This window comes from Marmota marmota, unplaced genomic scaffold (assembly GCF_001458135.2).
Source record: "Marmota marmota marmota unplaced genomic scaffold, marMar, whole genome shotgun sequence".
In the NCBI taxonomy this organism is placed as follows: domain Eukaryota; kingdom Metazoa; phylum Chordata; class Mammalia; order Rodentia; family Sciuridae; genus Marmota; species Marmota marmota.
The window spans coordinates 17,451,432-17,472,378 of record NW_025999880.1 but is presented as its reverse complement, the minus strand read 5'-3'; the positions used below and the strand labels follow the sequence as shown (position 1 = coordinate 17,472,378).

Genomic DNA, 20,947 nt, shown 5'->3' with positions numbered 1-20,947 from the left:
AGAAAAAGCTAGGTCACTGGGGGCATCCATTGGAAAGGATATTGGGACCCAGCCTCATCCTCTCCCTCTTTTTTTGCCTCCTGGCTGCTATGAGACAAGTAGTTTCCTCGGCCAGATTCTCCCACCACGATGTACTACCTCACCGTGGGTCCCAAAGCAATGGAGCCGGTTGACCATAGACTGAAACCATGAGCCAAAAATAGGCTTTTCCTTCTTATGAATTGTTTATCTCCAGTGTTTTTTTGGACAGTGATGGAAACTGTACACAACATCTTTGGCTTGTGACCCACTTCCATCTCCAAAGCCAGTCAGGACTCCTCCAGTCCTTCTCACATCACATCATTCAGACACTTCTGCTTCCCTCTTACACATTTAAGGACCCCTGTGACCACATGGGGCCACCCAGATAGTCCAGTCCAATCTTCCTCTGTTGTCCACTGATTAGCAACTTTATTTCCTCTTTGCCATGTAGCCCCCTAATTTTCAATAGCATCCACACATATGAAATATGTAGGAATAAATTTAGTTAGAAAGGTATAAGATTTATGTAAATACTATGTTAACATAGACTGAAGGACAGAAACCTAGAATAAATGGAAAGATACATCATGTTCTAAAATGGAAATACAGTATTCATCATTATAAAAATATCAATTGTCTCTATGTTAACTTCAGTCTCAGTAATGTATTAAGATCTTCCCAAAATAGATGTCATTTTTTTTCAACTAGACAAGATCATTCTGAAATTTTATGAGGAAAACTGAAAAATATGAATAATTAGGAAAATTCTGAAAAAATAGTCCTTTCAAAATATTAACATATATTTTGAAACTTCGATAACTAAGATAGTACGATATTGATGCATAAATTGTTGGACAGACCAGACCAAAAGAATAGACTTAGAAGTCTAGAAAAAGACTCCCAAACAGGTTGGGATTTAGTATGTGATAAACAGAACACTTATAAACAAAGGGGAAAATGTAGACCTTCATCTGTGTTCTGGGGATGATTCCACACCACTCTCCAGGGTGCAGGGAATGTAGGAATAACACCTCATGCCTCATAGCAGGACAAATTCCAGGTGGATCCAAGACTCAGATGTGAAAAAATGAATGTGTTCAGAGAAAACACAGGATAATTATTTTATAATTTTGCAGTCAGACTTTTCAAAATTGACTCAAAAGTAAGAAATCATAAAAACTGGACAAATGTGACTACATAAAATAATATTGATTGAACACAATCGATAAAATTAGAACACAAGATGAAAACCCGGGAAAGAATATTTGCAATGATATTACAGAGAGTGACCAGAAAGAAAATACAAAAGACACTTAAAATAAGAAATAGTGCTTAATGTCACTTGTAGGAAGGAAGATGTGAATTTAAACTATACGGAGGTATTATTTTATTTTACACCTTTCACATTAGAGAAAAATAAAAGGTCGTCAACAATCAAAATGTTTGGGAAAAATCAAAGTTTGGTAACAAATGTATTGCTTGTGCATAAATTCATGCAATTACTATAATGTTACTATAATTAAGACAGTGCGATATAGACATAAATATTGGCAAATAGATCAAAGAGAAAGAATATAGGGTCTAGTGGATTTTTTTTTTTTTTTTTGGCAGTGAGAATGAGCCTAGGGCAAGTTAGGCAAGTGTCTACCACTGAGTGACATTCCCAGTCCTTTTTATTTTATTTTATTTTAAAAATTTTGAGACAGGGTCTCATTTGCCTTGACCTCAAACTTGTTGATCCTCCAGCTTTAGCCTTCTGAGTAGCTGGGATTCTAGGTGTGTATACATTGGGTGAGTTGATTTTTGACAAGTTCTCAAAGCAAGTCCATGAGAATGAGAAAGCCTTTTCAACAAATGTTGCTGAATCAAATAGGTGATTGATCGCATAGGAAAAATCACATCTTGATCTCGACCTCACCACTATTTAATAATTCTTCTAATTCGAGATGGATCACTTATGTGTGAAGTTTGCAAGTTTAAAGTTTTTATAAGAAAGTATAGAAGACTGTATTTATAACCTTGCACTAGGCAAAGATTTCTTAGCATATGGAGGACACTGTTAAAAACAGATTGGACGTCATCAAAATGAAAAACTTTTGCTGGTCAAAATGAGTAGCTAAGAAAGCAAAAAGGCAAGGCATAGATTGGGTGAAAGTATTCTTTCTCTCTATATTAACATAGAATATAATAAAGTTATTATATAAAAATTGATTTAAATCTCTTCTGAGCTTCTCAGTATATTTATATTGAGAGTTTTAATCTCTTTAGAAGTAAAAGCAAGGACTAAATTTATAAATATTTATATATAATATATATACATTTTCTATCTATCTGTCTATCTGAACACACACACCTGACAACAGAGGACTCTTCCCAGGACCCAGCAATTTCATTCCCAGGTATCTGGCCAAAAGTAATGAGTATATTCTTACCCCAAAGACTCATACAAGAATTCTTATGGCAACTACATTCTTAATAGCACCAACATGGAGCTAACCCAAATGCTTATAAACAGGACAGTGGATCAACAAGCTGTGACATATTTATTTAGTGTGGACTAGTACTCAACAACAATAAAGAATGAGCCACTGCTGCTCACAACAGCATGGAAGAATCTCAGGAATGTACTGAGCTAGAGAAGCCAGGCACAGGAAATACAAACAGTGTGGTCTTCGCTTACACCAACCTCAAGGGCAGGAAGACTTGTCTGCAGTGTTGGGCATCAGAACAGTGCGGGAGGTGGGTTGACTGGAAAGAGCATGAAGGAAGGTTGAAGGCTGATGTTCTACATCTTGACCTTCTATTCTGCTTTGATCTGTGTGATGATTATAGGAGTGCGGGTGGGCTTCAAACCTCACAGGACTGTGTACTTTCAATTGATGCATTTTATTGTATAAAAATTAAACCTTAATAAAGTATAGTTAACCTTAAAATTAAGATCTAATGCAACAGTGTAGCTACGTGAAGCTTCACTATTTTGTTCCTATGCTTAAATTCTAAATTGATCAAACATTGTCATGAAAAATGGAAAAATCATGAATGTGCTAAGAGAAAATGTGGAATTCTCTTGAAATTGCAGAAAGAGGAACATCTTTTCAATAGCAATTCAAAATAAAGGAACCATAAAAATTGACGAATTTGACTCAATAAAGTAATAGTGTTTGAAATAGTTCATAATCTCAAAAATGTATAAAAAAAGACTGGAAGGATATTTGTAATAATGTTAAAAGTCAAATGTTTTACATTTTATGGTTATTAATAATGATAGCTATTTTCTTCTGTATGCCTTTATGTGTTCCAGAAATTGATTGGATCATTTTCAGAATCAGGGGGAAAAAAAAAGACTGAAAATCATTCATGTTCCTGTATCTTTCTATCTTTTCACTTTCCTTCTCCTCTGGCATCTCACAGGTAAGGTTGTTTCTTTCTTTTGCTACCAACTTCTTTATTTGTACCATTGATTTGATTCCTTATGATTCCTTCAGGGCCATGATTCATGAATTATTATTACTATTATTTTTATTTGATACCGGGGATTGAACCCAACCACTGAGCAACATCCCCAGCCCCACCTCCCCTTTTGATATTTTATTTTTGAGACAGGTTCTTGCTAAGTTGCTTATAGCCTTACTATATTGCTGAGGCTGGTTTTGAACTTGTGATCCTCCTGCCTCAGCCTCCTGAGTCCCTGGGATTATAGGCATGGACCACTGTGGCTGGTATGTTTAATGAATCATATTCCCCTTTTCTTGCCTCTTTCATTTCTTCTTTACTCTTGATCAATGTTCCTTTCTCTATATGCATGTTTTCCCCTAAAATATGTCTTATCTATAACTATGAAACACTTTCTGCATGAAGACAGCTTTTGCCTTCTTTTCATTACTTAACTTTTTGATAGAGCAGTGGGTGACCTTTATTTTTCCACTGCCCACTCATTTGTTAATTTTTTTTAAAGAGAGAGAGAGAGAGAGAGAGAGAGAGAGAGAGAGAGAGAGGGAGAGAGAGTTTTTTAATATTTATTTTTTAGTTTTCGGCGGACACAACATCTTTATTTTTATGTGGTGCTGAGGATCAAACCCAGTGCCGCGTGCACGCCAGGTGAGTGAGCTACCACTTGAGACACATCCCCAGCCCCATCATTTGTTAATTTTTTGGCAATCTGGCTATCCTGTGGCCATTGCATATGGTTTATCTTTTTTAATTTTTAAATTTGTTTTAGTTAGTTATACATGACAATAAAATGCATTTATGCACTTGGATATATCCTACATAGATGGGATATAATTTCTCATTTTTCTGAGTGTACATGTTGCAGAATCATATTGGTCACACAGTCACATATATACATACAGTATTGTCTGTTTCACTCTACTATCTGTCTTATACCTACATCCCCTCCCCTCCCATCACTTCCCTCTACATAATCTAAGGTAATACTATTCTTCTCTAGTGCCCCCCTCCTTATTGTGACTTAGCATCTGTATATTACAGAAAACATTTGGTCTTTGGTTTTTTGGGATTAGCTTATTTCACTCAGCATGATATTCTCCAACTCCATCCATTTACTGGCAAATGCCATAATTTCATTCTTCTTTAAAGCTGAGTAATATTCCATTGGAAAAATATATATATTCCACATTTTCTTTATCCATTCATCTATTGAAGGACACCGAGGTTGGTTGCATAGTTTAGTTATTGTGAATTGAGCTGCTATAAACATTGATGTGGCTGTATTACTGTAGTATGCTGATTTTAAGTCCTTTTGGTATAAACTGAGGAGTGGTATAGCTGGGTCAAATGGTGGTTCCATTACATGTTTTCTGAGGAATCTCCATACTGCTTTCCATAGTGGTTGCACCAGTTTGCAGTCCCACTTGCAATGTATGAGTGTACTTTTCCCCCACATCCTTGCCAACTTTTATTGTTGCCTGTATTCTTGATGATTGCCATTCTGACAGGAGTGAGATGAAATCTTAGTGTAGTTTTGATTTACATTTCTCTAATTGCTAGAGATGTTCAACACTTTTTCATATATTTGTTGATCCACTGTATTTCTTCTTCTGTGAAGTGTCTCTCTGCCTTTGGCCTGGACAGAGCCTTCTGGGAAAGGGGCTGTGCAGAACAGAGGAAGAGGGCTTTTGGGATGAGGGTTAGAGAGGGAATCTGCCTCCACAGGTCCAGCAAGGGCTCCATGAATGGCAAATAAAGCCATGTGCTGCAAAAAAGGAGATTTCAGCCAATGATGCACTGAATGTGTGATGGTGGTCCTGCAAGATTATATTGGAGCTGAAATGTCACTATTGCCTAGTGACATTGCTGCCTTCGAAATGTCAGAGCACAGAGTGTTCCTCATGTGTTTTGATGATGCTAGTGTAAAAGACCTACTCCATTGTTAGCCTTATAAATTATATTACATACAATTATGTATAATATAATAAACAGCTGTTGCTGGTTTATGTACTATGCTGTACATTTTATCATTATTTTAAAATATGCTTCTTCTACTTACAAAAAAAAAATAGTTTACTGTACACAGTATGCTGTGCTGCATTGGAAGCAGCCTCAGATCTCGCATTGACTGCAACTCTTCATTGCATCAAGGGACCATGTTGAGTGATTGCCCAATATCCTCTAAATTTGTGTAAGCACCCTCTATGATGTCCATGCAATGACAAAAATCTCCTAATGACGCATTACTCAGAATGTATTCCTGTCGTTAAGTAGCACACGGCGATACTGAATACACACTATGAGGAGCAAGAGTCCCATGAGTCATGGATACTTCTTGCAGGTAAGGCTCAAGGCCTGTTTCTCATGGGAGTCCTCATGGTGGGCTGTACACAAAACCTAGACTACAACACTTTTGTTGTTGTTGTTGTTGGCTGTGAGTGGTGATTATAATTTTTATATAACACCAAGTGCTAAAATTATTGGCGTCTTGTTAGGTGAATTATTAGTGCCATGAAAATATTATATTCTTAACCAAAGATTAGGACTTTCCTAAATTCTACTGAATGAGGTCTCATTATTCTACCAGGAAGTGCAATTGCCATTTCAACACTTGACAACTCAGAGGAATGCCTACTACATATATCCACATGGAAAAAATTGAATTTTCTGCAACCTGGAAAGCTTTCAATGATTGAAACTCTTGCTCTACTTATAATTTATTCTTGGTTTGCCATCATCATCAATCGCTTTGTTGTAGATTGGATAAAACTAAAGTATGGGGAATGAGATTGATCACATTATGTTATATGCATGAATGAATATGGCATATTGAATCCCACTATTAAGTATAATTATAATGCATCAATAAAAAAGGTAAAAAAACACTACATAGTATACAGTGATGTAGATTCATATCAATAATAATTTTGATCCATAGTTTTCCAATAACCAAACTTGAAACATATGTTAATTGGTATATAAATAAAAACACATTATATCACTATTAAAGTAGAAATATATCTAATGGCCTTAGTATTTTAGAAGTTTTAAATTACTCCTGGAAGGTAGAAAGGAAAGGTCATTTGGCTTGTCCAAGTGAAGTATGATCAACACAGTTTTGCCCCGAACCTTAAAATCATTAGAGTGGGTACATAACCCAAGAACATGTCAGATTTGGAATTAACCTGTCTTTAATGTAATCTTTATTATAATACTACACAAAGATAGCTGTAAGGAAATATAAGAACTCCCTAAGTGGTCATCTAATATTAAAGAAATTTTCCTATTTTGATTCCACTTTGACTTTACATAAACCTAGGCTGAAAATAATTCTGACTGACTATGTACAAAAAGATAAATTGACTATGCAAAATATCATACGTAATGGATGGTAGCTGTGGTATTTTTTGATAAGAAGCTTGAATAAAGTTCATTGGAAATGGATATATGTGCTGAAAAACTGTTAAAGAAATACTTTTGCTACAATCTTAACACCAAAATAAACCATGACAAAGTCAGAGAGCAGGAGTAGACTGTACCTCAGATAGAGCATTAATCTCCAGGATATATAGAGAACTCAAAAAAATTAACAACAAAAATACAAAGTAACCCAATTAATAAATGGGCAAAGGAACTGAACAGATACTTCACAGAAGAAGAAATACAATTGATCAACAAATATATGAAAAAAATGTTCAACATCTCTATCAGTTGGATAAATGCAAATTAAAAGTACACTGAAATTTCATCTCACTCCAGTCAGAATGGCAATTATCAAGGCTACAAGCAAAAATAAATGTTGGCAAGGATGTAGGGGAAAAGGTACACTCATAAATTGCTAGTGGGACTGCAAAATGGTACAACCACTCTGAAAAGCAGTATGGAAATTTCTTAGAAAACTTGGAATTAAACCACCATTTGACCCAGTTATCCCACTCCTCAGTTTCTACCTGAAGGATTTAAAATCAACATACTATAGTGCCACAACCACATCAATGTTCATAGCAGCTCAATAGCCAAGCTATGGAACCAACCCACGTATCTATCAACAGATCAGTGGGATAAAAAATGTGGCAGATATACACAATTAAATATTACTCAGCCTAAAGAAGAATGAAATTGTGGCATTTGCTGGTATATGGATGGAGCTGAAGACTATCATGTTAAGTGCAATAAGCCCATCCCCAAATACCAAAGGCTGAATGTTCTCTCTGACATGTGGATGCTAACTCAAAATAAGTGAGGAGGAGAGAAGAATAGAGATTCACTGGATTAGACAAGGGAGAATGAAGGGAAGAGAGGGAGGATGGGAATAGGAAAGATAGTAGAATGAATCAGACCCAACTTTCCTATGTTCATATATGAATACATGTTTAGTGTAAGTCCACATCATGTACAACTACAAAAATGGGAAGTCCATATATGTATGATATGTCAAAATACATTCTACTATCGTGTACATCTGAAAAGAACAAATAAAAAAATTTTAAAAAAGAGAACAGGTGGCAGAGATGCCTGCGAGATTTATGTGGTGGAACCTTTCAAGTGACTGGGTTTTATTGGTAGCACTGTACTATCATATTTTTTCCCAATTTAATTATTAGTGGAATAATAGTGTTTGAACAGTATTTCTCGGGTTTATTTATCTGGAAAAAATTTATTTTGAGTATTTTCACAACTTTTTAGAGCAACGGAATGATATGTAAAAATATCTAACAAACAATTTTAGGTCTGAAGCTTAACTTTGCTTTAAAACTGTATTAACTTATTATTAGATGCTTTATTTCTGAGTACTCAGGGGATAGAAATAGAAAAATGAAGAGAATTTTTCTTTAGTTTGCTACTGATTTTTTAAAAAAAACTTTTAAATTTTGAAATAAAGATTCATAAGAAGTTGCAAAGAAGGTACAGCAAAATGTCACATGTACCTGGTTTCTCCCAATAGTTAAATCTTATTCAATTATAGCACAATTGTAAAATCAGAAGATTGACATTGAAACACTGTGTGCTGAGTTCTATATAATTGTGTTCATATTTGTAGATTCATGTGGTTTCACAGCAATCAAGATATGGAACTAGTCAGTTGTACAAAGACCTCTCTCATTCTACACCCAGTTCATTTCCATCCCTATGATTTTGCCATTTGAGAATGTTATAGAAATAGCACCATACTGTATTGACTCTTTAAGATTTCCCCTTTTCACTCAGCCTAATGGACATTTCAGTTGTTTCCAGTTTGGGGCTCTTCTATTATGAATAAAGCTAATTGTGAACAACTATGTAGCTTTTCAAACTCTTTGCTTTCCCTCTAACCTGCATCTTTACATTGGAAATGGGTTTCTTGTGCAAAGTTTCATGCAGTTTGGTCATGCTTTTTCATCTATTCTGCCAATCTCTGCCTTCTAATTGATGTATTTAGGCCATTTCTATTTATTGTAATCTCTGTTATTTAGGGCTTATGCTTACATTTTTGTTTCTGTTTCTCTGTTTTCTTTTTTCTGCCTACCCTTGGGGTTGAATGTTTTAGGATTCCAGTTTGATTTATCTACAGTATTTTTGAGCATATCTCTTTGAATAGAGTTTTTAAGTAGTTGCTCTAGATAATATAAGATATACGAATAACTTATCACAGTGCACTATTGTTGGTATTTTTATCAGTTTAAATGCAGAAACCTTATCCCTTTTACTGTACCCCATTTTAATACAAACATCTTAACATTTTTCTATACATATATTGAGAACCATTTCAGGTGCTATACTTTTGCCTCAACTATGAAACACAATTTATAAACCTCAGAAGAGAAGAAGATGTATTTATATTATTCATATTTTAATTGTTATTTTTTCTCCTAATATTCTAATATTCTTTATTTCATCATTGCATTTGTGTCCAGAGGACTCTTTTTATTTATTCTTTCAGGGTGGGTCTGCTGGTGGCAGCTCCCTGTGACTTTTCTTCACCTGAGAATATCTTTTTTATCATTCTTTTCTGAAGGATGTTTTCAGAGGGCTTTTCTTTCAGCACTTGAATAATGTTGTGGCCCATCCTATTGGTTTCTAGGATTATGGTGACAAATCTGCCATCATTTAACTTGTTACCTTCTATGGTAAGTTGTCATTTCTCTCTTACTCCTTTCAGGATTTTTTTTTTCTAATTAGCTTTAGTTTTCAGAAAATTGTCCTGGTATATCTTGGTGTGGATTTCTCCTTTTGGAGGTTGGCTTAGTTTCTTGCATCTGTAGGTTTTTGCCTTTTGTCAAATTTAGAAAAATTTTAGGCTTTATTTCTTCTAATCCATTTTGTGCTTTACTCTCTTTTTCCTCCTCTTAAAGTTTCTGATGACATGAATGTAAGATCTTAAGATATAGCCGGAGTTGCCTGAGATGCTTCAGGTTTTTTTTTTTCAGACTGTTTTATCTCTGTTTTTCAGATTGGATGATATCTATTATTCTATTATAAAGTTCACTGATATTTTTACCCCACTGATATTTTCATTCTGCTCTTGAGTCCATTGACTGGGTTTTATGATATTTTTCAGTTAAGAAACTTCCATTTGGCTCTTTATATCTTCTACCTCTTTGCTGAGAATTTTCTACTTTTTCATTTGCTACAAAAGTTCATTGAAGTATTACTTATTGAAGTATTTTTATGATGGCTATTTAAACATTCTTGCCAGATAATTCTAACATCTTGTCATCCTGGTGTTGGACTCTATTGATCATTTTTATTTTTCCTTTTTAAGCTAAGTTTCCTGATTCCTAGTATGAAGAGTGATTTTTGATAGAAACCTGCATATTGCGGTGTCAGGTTTTGAGACTCTTTCGGTCTTCTGTTGCAGCAGGTCTCGCTGACATTGCTTTGGTAAGGGAAGGTGGATGCTGCTTCACACTGGCAGATGGGAGTAGAAGTCCAGGTCCTCCACTTCACCTCCTTTGACATCCAAGGGGAGTGCTCTGCACTATTGCTGGGAGGTATAGACTTCAGGCTCCTCACCTGGTCTCCCTGGATAATATTCCTGGATGGGCTGGACAGGGTGTTTCATTACTGCTTTAGATGTGGCTTCCGCTGATACTGCATGGTGTGGCCTTGTTACTGTGACTTTCCAATAGGCCTCCTTTGACATCACTCAGTGGGGAGAAGTGCCTCACTGCTTCGAGGTGGTATTAAGTCCAAGGTCCCCAGAGAGTCTCCACTATACCTTGGTGGCAGTGGGTCTCAGAATCTTGTAGTGGGAGTGAAAGTCCTGAATCTCTCCACTCAGCCTTCTCTGTCTCCACTCTAGTGGAGGAGTTTGGGTGCCCTGCTACAGCCTGGTAAGGATGGAAACCTACACTTCTTCCTTGGCCTTTCCTGGTGGGGGTTGCAAAATGATTTTTTTTTTGGTGGGGGCAGTGTGTGGTATTTGGTTGGGTAGAGTGGCAATTATCTAAAGTTTTTCTGCCTTGCTAGGTGACCTCTTTTCTGGTTCTTTAGCTAGTGAGAGAAAGCTCTTCTTGGGCATTTTTTTTTCTCTTCATCTGTACCTTTTGGTGGTTCTGGGTGGTTGGTCTCTGTAGCTCCCACTTTGGGATAGAAGAGGAAGGAAATCCAGGGATCACATCATAAGTGTGGTTCCTTGAACCTCAATATTATCCACTTTCCAGAGTTCTTCTTATAATTGTTTTATATGTATTGTTGAGGGTTTTTTTTATTGTATTCAGGAAGAGGACTAAAGAAATGTATGTGTATCTACTTCATCTTTCTGGAAGTGAAAATTCTCGTCTTTGCTTTTTAAATGTATGAGAATAATTATTCTTAAAACCTAAATGTCCAATAACACAGCAGTGTACTGTATGGTATGTTATATGCCTACCAAAATGATGGCCTCAAGACAATTTTATTTTTTTATTAGGATTGAAAAATACTTAGATAACATAAGTGAAAAAATGTATGCATATGTAAATAAGATTACAACTAAGTGGAAAAACCAATTATAAGGATGGACTTGAAGTTCCCCAAAATATTGACAATGGATGTTTAGGGAATGGAATTGTGAATGTTTTACCCATTAATATGCCCTGCCAAAAATTTTTTTTTTTGATACTGGGGATTGAACCCAGGGGTGCTTAATTACTGAGCCACATCCCCAACCCTCTTTTACATTTTTTATTTAGAGAAGGGGTCTTGCTGAGTTACTTAGGGCCTCACTAAGTTTCTGAGGCTGGGTTTTGAACTTGAGATTCTCCTGCCTCAGCCTCCAGGGCCCCTGGGATTACAGGTGTGCACCACTGCATCCAGCTTAATATGCCAAATTAAAAAAAGGAGAACCTAGTACTTTTACAACTAAAAATAAAATAAATGTAATTTATTATATTTTATTTCTAAATTCCCTCTGAGACAGAGACATACAACTGTCTTTGAGGACATGCAATACTTCACATTGATTAATCTATTTGTATTTGACAGAGTTAAACATATTTTCAGCCTGGTTTTATGCAAATTCAAACCACAGTACTGGGTTTAGACAATTCTCTTGCCATCTAGTGGCTATTATATCCATGGCAACAAGCCACCCAACTGTACTTAAGGACCCCTGGGTTCAATTGCTGGTTTAAAAAAAAAAGAAGAAGAAAAGAATTGCAGAAACTTCTGTCAGCAGTCTCTCAGGCCAGGGGGCTGTTTTCAAGTACTTACATGTTAAAGGAATGAGACACATTTTATTTGGAGATTAGCAAGAAAGCTTTATGAGCTCTAAGAATACCACAAATCACTTAAAGGAGAGGAAATGATAAAATTTACACCAACGCTGCTCAGAGGATTTGGGAGCCTTCTGACCTTGTGTTTCTGGTCTGGATGGCCCATCTCCTTCCTCAGACACTGCTGGCTTCCATTCTTCCATCTACCATGTTGGGTGTTTAACGTTCAAACACAACAGTTTTCAACTGTACAAATGAGATATGCTGAGCACGGCTCACAAGTGTTGTTTGCAGTGGATATTGTAGAACAGGGGTTACAGGCCAGCCTGGGGAAAATCAATTTTAAACTGGGCTTAACAAGGAAATCTTGGTACAATGTAACTTAGACATGTTACATTTTGCCCCATGAATTACATTCTGTAGAAAATTCCTTACGGCTTAAACCTGTTTCATGGCAAGACCCAGAATGGTACTTCACCTTCACCACAGCAGTGGCTGTTGAATAGTATTTAATATATTTTCTTTATTTTGCAAATGTCTTCGAATGCATGTTCCAGATTTCCCTTTAGTGGAAAACGGGCAAAGTAATACCCCCAGCATGAAATGTCATATATAAAATTTATCCTGCTTTAGAACATCAAAATGTTTTAGGACATATCCACTGTCATGTGCTTAGCTTCAGGCACTTTTCCTCACTCTTTAAAGAACCCTTGGCTGGCCCCGTGGTGCATGCCTGTAATCCCAGTGGCTCTGGGCTCTTGAGGCTGATGCAGAAGGATTGTGAGTTCAAAGCCAGCTTTAGCAAAAGCGAGGTGCTAAGCAACTCAGTGAGACCCTGTCTCTAAATAAAATACAAATAGGGATGGGGATGTGGCTCAGTGGTTGAGTGCCCCTGAGTTCAATCCCTCGTTATCCCTGCCCCCCCTCAAAAAAAGAACCCTTAATAGATTAAGGAGGTTTGACCTTGGCCTGACCTTGGGGGAAACAGGATTGTCTATTTTGGCCTCTTTGTGACTCAGGGCGATTTCATGAGTGACTGTGGAACTTGCCTGCTGTCCTCGCTGTCCAGCAGGCCCCGGTATGTGTTGATCTCGCACTCCAGCCTGGCCTTCGTGTCCAGCAGCACCTCGTACTCCTGGTTCTGCCGCTCGAGGTCGCAGCGAATCTCTGCCAGCTGGTTCTCCACGGTATCAATCAGGCCTTGCATCTGGGCCAGCTGGCTGCTGTACTGGGCCTCGGTTTCTGCCACAGTGCATTCCAGAGATTCTGTCTGCAGAAGGAAAATATTGTCAAGAGGATCCTGTCTACAGTCTCTGGGGCCAGGGGCACTGTTTTCAAGTCCTTGCTATGCCCTCTTCTAGTTTTATGACTTTAGGAAAATTCGTCAGCTTCGTGGAGCCTAAGTTTCATTCTGTCTAAAATGGGGAATGTGAAGTTCCTACCTCATGGGAAGGTTGTGAGGATTACATGAGATAATATGTGGAGAGCACTTAGAACAGTACCTGGAACCTGTAGAAGTACCTAGGGCCTGTAGAATCATCAGCTATGAATTCTACCTCTATGACTACTGCCACCTTGGACTTCCTTGTGTAGCTTAAGGAAGATTGCCAGGATTTGGGAGGAAAACCTTGAGTTTGGACTCCTGGCAGGGAGGGATGGTATAATGTGGTTACAAGAGAAGAGGCTCTGGGTTTGAAACCCTTGGATTTAGCTTCCTCTTAGAAGTGGAAGTGCAGGAACTCACACATGCCTGTAATCCCAGCAGCTTGGGAGGCTGAGGCAGGAGGATTGCAAATTGAGATCAGCCTCAGAAATGTAGCCAAGGCCCTAAGCAACTTAGCAAGACCCTGTCTCTAAATAAAATATAAACAATGACTGGGGATGTGGGTCAATGATTAAGGACCCCTGGGTTCAATTGCTGGTTTAAAAAAAAAAAGAATTGCAGAAACTTCTGCAAATTTTTTAATTTGAGCCTCAGTTTTCCTCATCTGAGATTGGGTTAGTGAAATCTAACATTATGGTCCTATAACATTATGGTGAGGTGTAAGCCGCACTGTGTCTGTCATCAAATGAATGCCTGCTATTATCCACGTAGGCATTCTCTTGGGGCTTAATGTAGCACACACTGTGGTTGGTACTTGACTGGAACTGGTGCATGTGACCTTGACTGCGTGGTATTCTTGTGGCTTGGGTGAGGTGGGGCGGGGTGCAGCAAAGGGTCAAGTTGAGGTGTGGATCCCAGGAAACTTTGCCATAGTTGTAGGATGAAAAGTTAGAAAACTATTCTTTGTTTTAGATGTGGTGGAGAGCCTGAAGAATTGTCCTTGATTAAAAGAGTAAAAATCCATTGTCCATTTTCAGGCTTAATTGGTTAATTGCTCACTCTGCCCTGACTCCCTTCTCTTCCTATCTCTCGAGGTGCTGTAGGATTGTGCACAGGCCCAGAAGGGAAGGGCAGGTACATTAGTGGGGCAATACAAGCTGATGACATGTCACCTTTGCTTCCAACTGGGTTGACAGTGGTACTTAGGAAAGGCGAGGAAATGCTATCCTTGTAAATTGGAGATCCAGACTGCCCCACACACTGTTTGTCTCTCCCTGGGGTTGGGTAGAGGACATAATTTCTTAGGGCAAAACTGACCCTGTGTTTGCCTTACGCACCAGGTTTTGCTGGGCTTGCAGCTCAATTTCCAGGGTGTTGGTCATGCGTTTCAGCTCCAGTATCTCTGTCTGGCAGCCCTGCAGCTGCTCCACGCTGGACTGCTGCTGCTGATTCAGCTCTTCTGTCTGAAACACAGGGCGGGTTAGAGAACTCCAGCAAGGCACAGCTCTGGAAGCTGACCCTGTACTGCTGTGGGTGCTGACCTGAACGGAGAACCATTCTTCCGCGTCTCTGCGGTTGTTGGCCAGCACCGTTTCATACTGACTTCGCATCTCATCCAGGACCCTGTTGAGGTCGACGGTGGGGGCAGTGTCCAGCTCCACACTGAGTCGGTCTCCGAGCTGTCCTCGAAGCAGGTTGACCTCCTGAAAGCAGAGGTGGAATAAAGGATGTCATGGAGTGGTGGGGGAGGAAAAAACTAATTGGACAACTAATGCCATCCCATTTCGGTTTTTGCTTTTGTGGATGAAGGTGTGGGCTTTTGAATCGGGTTGCCTGGGCTGACTCTCTTTTTGCTTATAAGTACCTCTGTTTCTTCATCTATAAAATAGCTGTAACAATTATCTCCTTTCCAGAGGGTTATTGTGAGATATGGAAGAGTTAAAGTACATATAAATAACTTCTAAAAATCCTGGCACATAGAAAGGTCTCAATAAGGGTTAGTTCTTCTTTTTTTAAAAATTTTCTTAATATTTATTTTTTAGTTGTAGTTGGATACAACACCTTTATTTCACTTGTTTATTTTTGTATGTGGTGCTGAGGATCGAACCCAGGGTCTCTCAGTGCCAGGCGAGCACTCTATCCTAAGCCACAACCCCAGCCCCTCAATAAGGGTTAGTTCTTAATCACTAAGCAGTGTTCAAAGAGAAAATATATTTTGTTACATCAGTTTTTCATTTTTAAACTTCATCAATATGAGGTAACATACTCTTTTATAATTTATTTTATAATTTAAAAAAGTTTTAAAACACAGAATATTGAAAAACACGGGTCCAAATATTGCATGTCTCTTGATCCCCTTTTCAGAATGGGACTTCACAGTCTATTATCAGCCCAATTTTCATACCAAGTGGATTGGAGTTAGGGGTGGCATCTAGCTGCTAAGGAGAGCCACTTGTGGGGTTGGGGTTATTCACTCTCTCCAGAAAAGCAATGGAGAGGAGGAGTTGGTCTTTATCTCTGGAACTGGCCAGGGGTCATGCTGCATGTAGTGATGCACATCTACATTCAGACCTGGAATGATCAGATGCATATGAGAGAGCCTCAAGGAGCTTTAGTCCAGTTTAAGCAACATCTGCCCAAGTTCAACTTAGATACATAAAGCTGGGTGCGTTAGTGCATGCCTGTAATCCCAGTGGCTCGAGAGGCTGAGGCAGGTGGATCACAAGTTCAAAGTCAGCCTCAGCAACTTATCGAGGGAGACCCTGTCTCTAAGTAAAATATTTAAAAAAGGGCTGGGGATGTGGTTCCGTGGTTCAGTGCCCCTCGTACCAAAAATAAATAAATAAATAATAAACTAAAATAATTCAGATACACGAAACTTATCAGTTTAACTTTGTTACTCTGAGTCCTTCAGCCATATCACTGAAGGACTCAGAGTAACAAAGTTAAACCATTTTCTCACCTCTTCGTGACTTTTCTTAAGGCAAAGGAGGTCTTCCTTCAAAGACTCCACATGGGCCTCCAGATCAGATTTGCACAGGTTCAGCTCATTCAGGATTCCACGCAGGCCACTGATGTCCGTCTCTACCAGCTGGCGAAGAGACAGCTCACTCTCATACCTGTTATAGCAAGAGAAAAACATGAGCACTTACCTTGCTATGCACTGAACAGTGTTGGGTACACCAGTGAGTGAGGCAGGGGACCCGGGAGTCACACGCCATTACATCCTTCACATCCCAAATAATGGTACGTTCAAGATTTTAAAGCATTCTCAGCTTAAAAATATTATGCAGAAAACATTTTGGGGGAGAGCTAGATAGAGGTAGAAGGCAGGTGGGGAGGGAGATCTTTCTATTATTATCAAATTAAAATTCCACTTACTTTGACCTAAAATCATCAGTGGCCAGTTTGCAGTTGTCAAGCTGTACGGCAAGTCGAGAATTCTCCGCCTTTGTGCATAAGATCTGAGAAGTAAGTTGTTATGTAAGTAAATGCTTCTTTGAAACCTGCGTATCTCCTCCTTTAACAATCATGCCTTTCATTATCTTATAAAAGTCTTTGTAAGAAGGTATCCGATTGATTGGCCTGCTTTTCTTATTAGCCATGTGACTTTGTGGAGAAAAAAAAAACCTCAGTGCCAATTTAGCAACAAAATATAGAAATACAAAGTTTTATTTTTTAAATGATCTAAGACTTTCTGCAATATTCCTTGCTAGTTGAAAACTTAGTTTTTTTTTTATTAGTAGTTTGTATCATGACTCTATCCCCATCCTTGATGGTAGAAATTCATCTGTAAAAGAAGAAAATGATTGCTAGATGAAATTCAACTAGGTGACATCATTCGACATCTGTGTGAAAAAGAATATACATACACAGTGTCCGTTGTACCGTGTTATAGACAGAAGTGATTTTAGATATACTGCATTCTCCCCCCATCCTATAGATGATAAAGGTCAAGTCTACAGATGTGACTTTTTTTTTTAAAAAATAGTCACTCAATTTTGGTGACCCCACCGGGGCTGGAACCTAGGTGTACTGACTTAGTCCAGTGCCCTGGTCTCTGTACTCCATTAGCTCTTGGAATTCTGCCTTCCCTTGGTTGACTTCCATAAAACAGCCTCTTCTAGTGCAGGGATACAGCAAAGAAGAGTCTGGAAAGATGGAGCATGAGAGATTTGCGACACCAAACCTTCTGTTGGAGGTCTTCAATGGTGTTGAAGTAACACTGATAGTCCGGGCACACCAGGGGCGTATCTGGCTCGCACTGTTCTAGGATCCTGCATTCCAGCTCCGCGTTGGTCTCCTCCAGGCTGCGAACCTTCTCCAGGTAGTTGGCAAGTCTGTCGTTCAGGAACTGCATCGTCTCCTTCTCATTGCTGTTGAACACCCCGTCCTCACACCAAGCACAGTTCCCCACCAGGCACGGGCTGCTACAACTCCCAGCCAAATAGCAACCGATGGGCAGGTGAGACCTGGACAGGAAGCCTGGCGTCTGACATCTGGATGTAGCCCCAGCAGTGGCAATGGGGACACAGGGGGAAGCAGATGCACAGCTGGAAGCCCGGCCACAGGACTCAGAAGAGCAGCACTTGGGGGAACCTTCAGATCCATCGGAGGTCATCCTTTCAGAAGTGAAGAACAAAGATGGGTTGCAATACTCTGGTGTCCTTGACTCCAAACATCTCCTTCCCTCCCGAGGCCTTTATAGAGTCCCCACCAAATGGGTATTTACTGACCGCACCGGATGTTTTCTTTATCACTGTTGGTGTCAGTTTTCATACTAACGTTTCATTATGCTGTTTATTTACTGAGGAAGAGTTTTATGCCTCATAAAAGAGGGATAAGCTTAGGTTACTAAATCAGGACTTACCCCACGTGCTGCTAGGATAAAATACTTATTTCAGTAAATGGATATAGGAGGCATTGTTCTTTTGACAGAATAAGGAACAAAAAAGAAAGAAAATTTGGCCAATCAGTAATTAGAGATACAACTTGTTTCCAATAAGGAAAATAATATTCCCACAGATTTTGATCTGTGCATTGATTGCTGGTGTTTACTTTTAAAATCTATATTATAACTCACCAAATGACATTTATTTGTGCTACCACCATGAAGATGATCACTCTTACCAGTTACCTTGAAATGCTTTTTGTGATCATAAAGTGTGTCCTTTACATGGTAGAAGAGCAAGGTATGTACTGGATTTCGTGTGTGTGTGTGTGAACCACAACTCTGTGTATGAAAATTGAAATGTCACTTTATATAACTAAGGGGAACAAATTGTTATCAAGACATGTAGTCTTGATAAATCTTTGATTTCCCGAAACTTGCCTTCTCCCGATATCCTACATCTCATTTTTAGATGGGTTATACTAATTTTTACTGTGTTTCTTTCTTTCTTTGGGGCTGGGGATCAAACCCAGGGACTCGCTTGTGCTAAGCACGTGCTCTATCACTGAGCCATTACCCCAGCCCTTACCTGCGTTTCTATCAAGAGTGAAACATAAATTCTAAGTTACCATCTTTTGGTGCCCTGGGAAAACCTCACTGCTTATACTTCCAAGCAGAGATAAGGAAATCACAGAAGTCTTATGTGCTGAGATGTGGAGTCTGTTTTCTTTACACATGAAGGCCTCAATTTTATGAAAATTAAAAATACTGGAACTTAGGAATGAAATCTGTAAATTAGATAAAATTCCTCAAACTAGCAATTCTATTGGATAAAATCTCTGATCCAGAGGGATTAGGCAGTAGGGAGACTTGAGATGTCAATTTTTTTGCATTCTTTCTTGAATTTCATCTTCGTAAAGCATAATTGATTTCACTTTGCTTGGCTTCAGTTGTGGATTTATTTCATTTTCAAAAGTCCACAGGGAAAATTGCCTCTGGAATCTCTAAGACTTTTTTTTTGTATGTGGTATTGGGGAGTGAACCCAGGGGCATTTAACTACCATTGAGCCATATCCCTAGCCCTTTCTAACAATTTTTATTTTGAGACATGGTCTCACTAAGTTGCTTAAGGCCTTTCTTAAATTGCTGAGGCTGTCAAACTTGTAATCTTCCTGCCTCAGCTTCCTGAGCCACTGGGATTACAAGAATGCACCATCACACTTGGCTCTAAGACTTTTATACAAGGGATAAGAAAAACCCCATTAATCTGACAAAGTTAAATTATTTATTAAAGTTAAGTTAATTTATTTATGAGCCAAAATAAATTTAATTTTCACCCTAACTCTGAGCACTATTTCTCTGTAGCCACTACTGGAAATGAAGCAATGAAAGCAAATGAACATACATAGGTAGCTTAAACTAGTCTCTTAGAATTGAGCAGAGATGGGTTTGAATGTAGTGACTTTCTTTACATTTCAACACATGCTAAAGTTTTTACAGGGCCTCATGGTATATTCATGTTGTTCTGTAAAGGATGTGAGTTTGAGGATTCAAAAACATTTGAAAATCACAAATCTCTGAAAGAAAATAATAATTGTATAATAACCTAATGAGTCAAAAGAAAAATACCTTTGAAGAGAGCCCATGTATTGGCTGTCCATCATATGTGAAGTATTATTTTAAAATAACTTCAGGCAAAAATAAGAAATATTTCCCTTTGTCGAGCTAACTTCTAATTAGAAAATGTGGTTACTGGTTGTTGTATGTGTATAAAAACAGAGTAGGACTATTTATTTTGGTCTTGATTAATTTAATTAATTAATTAATGATCAATAGTGGCAGGCTCATCTTGCAAAGTGGAAATTGGCCAGGATTCGTTTCTAGAGTGTAACTCCCTTGGAGGAGGAGAACACTGGGAATAGAGGAAGATAAGTAGAAGCCATGAAAGGTCATGATAAAAAGAAATGGTTATTTCATTTTGTAATAGGCTCTCATCTCAGAACACCACCAACTACCAGAATCGTTATTCTAAAATACAAATCTAGTTTTGGTTACTCTCGGCCTAGGAGGTCAAAACTTTCTATCTCAGCAAATAGGACTTTCCTTAACGTGGGGCCAATTGACCTCTCCAGGCTCATTTCCTGACCATCTCACGAACCTAAGCTCCAGCCACTCTTCAGGCTTGTAGGCACTTTTCTCCTGCTGTCAGTTTCCTGGATGAACATGCATGTCAAGGCTCAGCTGAGGTGCTGCCTGGTGAGCCGGGGGCTGTCCCCAGATCACTCTGCACAGGCCTCTACTATAGCAGTAGTCATGTTACTTTTTAAAATCCTGATGCATTTTTTTTAAACAAGTTTTCTTTTAAGACAGGTGTATCTTATTTGCCTTTTTGTCCTAAGCCTGGGACATAATATATGTGGGATATAATAGATTAATAAATGTTGGCTAAAAATATATCCACTTAGCTTAATGGAGGCTTCTGTTTTGAGATATATATATATCTATATCTATCTATATCTATATATATCTATCTATATCTATCTATATCTATATATATATATATATATATATATATATATATATACT

General features: G+C 38.3%; 2 protein-coding genes across 2 annotated transcripts in view; both read right to left on the bottom strand.

Moving 5' to 3' along the window:
• Positions 1 to 12,341: 12,341 nt before the first annotated feature.
• On the bottom strand, positions 12,342 to 18,091 carry Krt40 (keratin 40). The gene is made up of 7 exons (XM_048787441.1): positions 17,660 to 18,091; positions 16,852 to 16,934; positions 16,433 to 16,589; positions 15,012 to 15,173; positions 14,808 to 14,933; positions 13,196 to 13,416; positions 12,342 to 12,472 (listed from the first exon to the last, which is right to left on the bottom strand). Exons 1-7 carry the CDS (start codon positions 18,089 to 18,091, stop codon positions 12,373 to 12,375), a joined length of 1,281 nt encoding a protein of 426 aa, XP_048643398.1. The 3' UTR covers positions 12,342 to 12,372.
• LOC107150787 (keratin-associated protein 3-2) overlaps positions 14,527 to 20,947 on the bottom strand; it is a 9,982-nt gene continuing 3,561 nt past the window's right edge. The window contains exon 2 of the mRNA XM_015495907.2: positions 14,527 to 14,558. The gene's annotated coding sequence lies outside the window, so the exon portion shown is untranslated. The remainder of the gene's footprint in view (positions 14,559 to 20,947) is intronic.

What these genes read in the sequence shown, in the direction of transcription:
- Krt40 (XM_048787441.1), bottom strand. Translation starts at nt 18,091, where the DNA reads ATGACCTCCGATGGATCTGAAGGTTCCCCCAAGTGCTGCTCTTCTGAG. An exon ending in ACTGATGATTTTAGGTCAAA is followed by an intron (nt 16,590 to 16,851) that starts GTAAGTGGAATT and finishes TTGCTATAACAG; the next exon opens with GTATGAGAGTGAGCTGTCTC. An exon ending in AAGAATGGTTCTCCGTTCAG is followed by an intron (nt 14,934 to 15,011) that starts GTCAGCACCCAC and finishes CCTGTGTTTCAG; the next exon opens with ACAGAAGAGCTGAATCAGCA.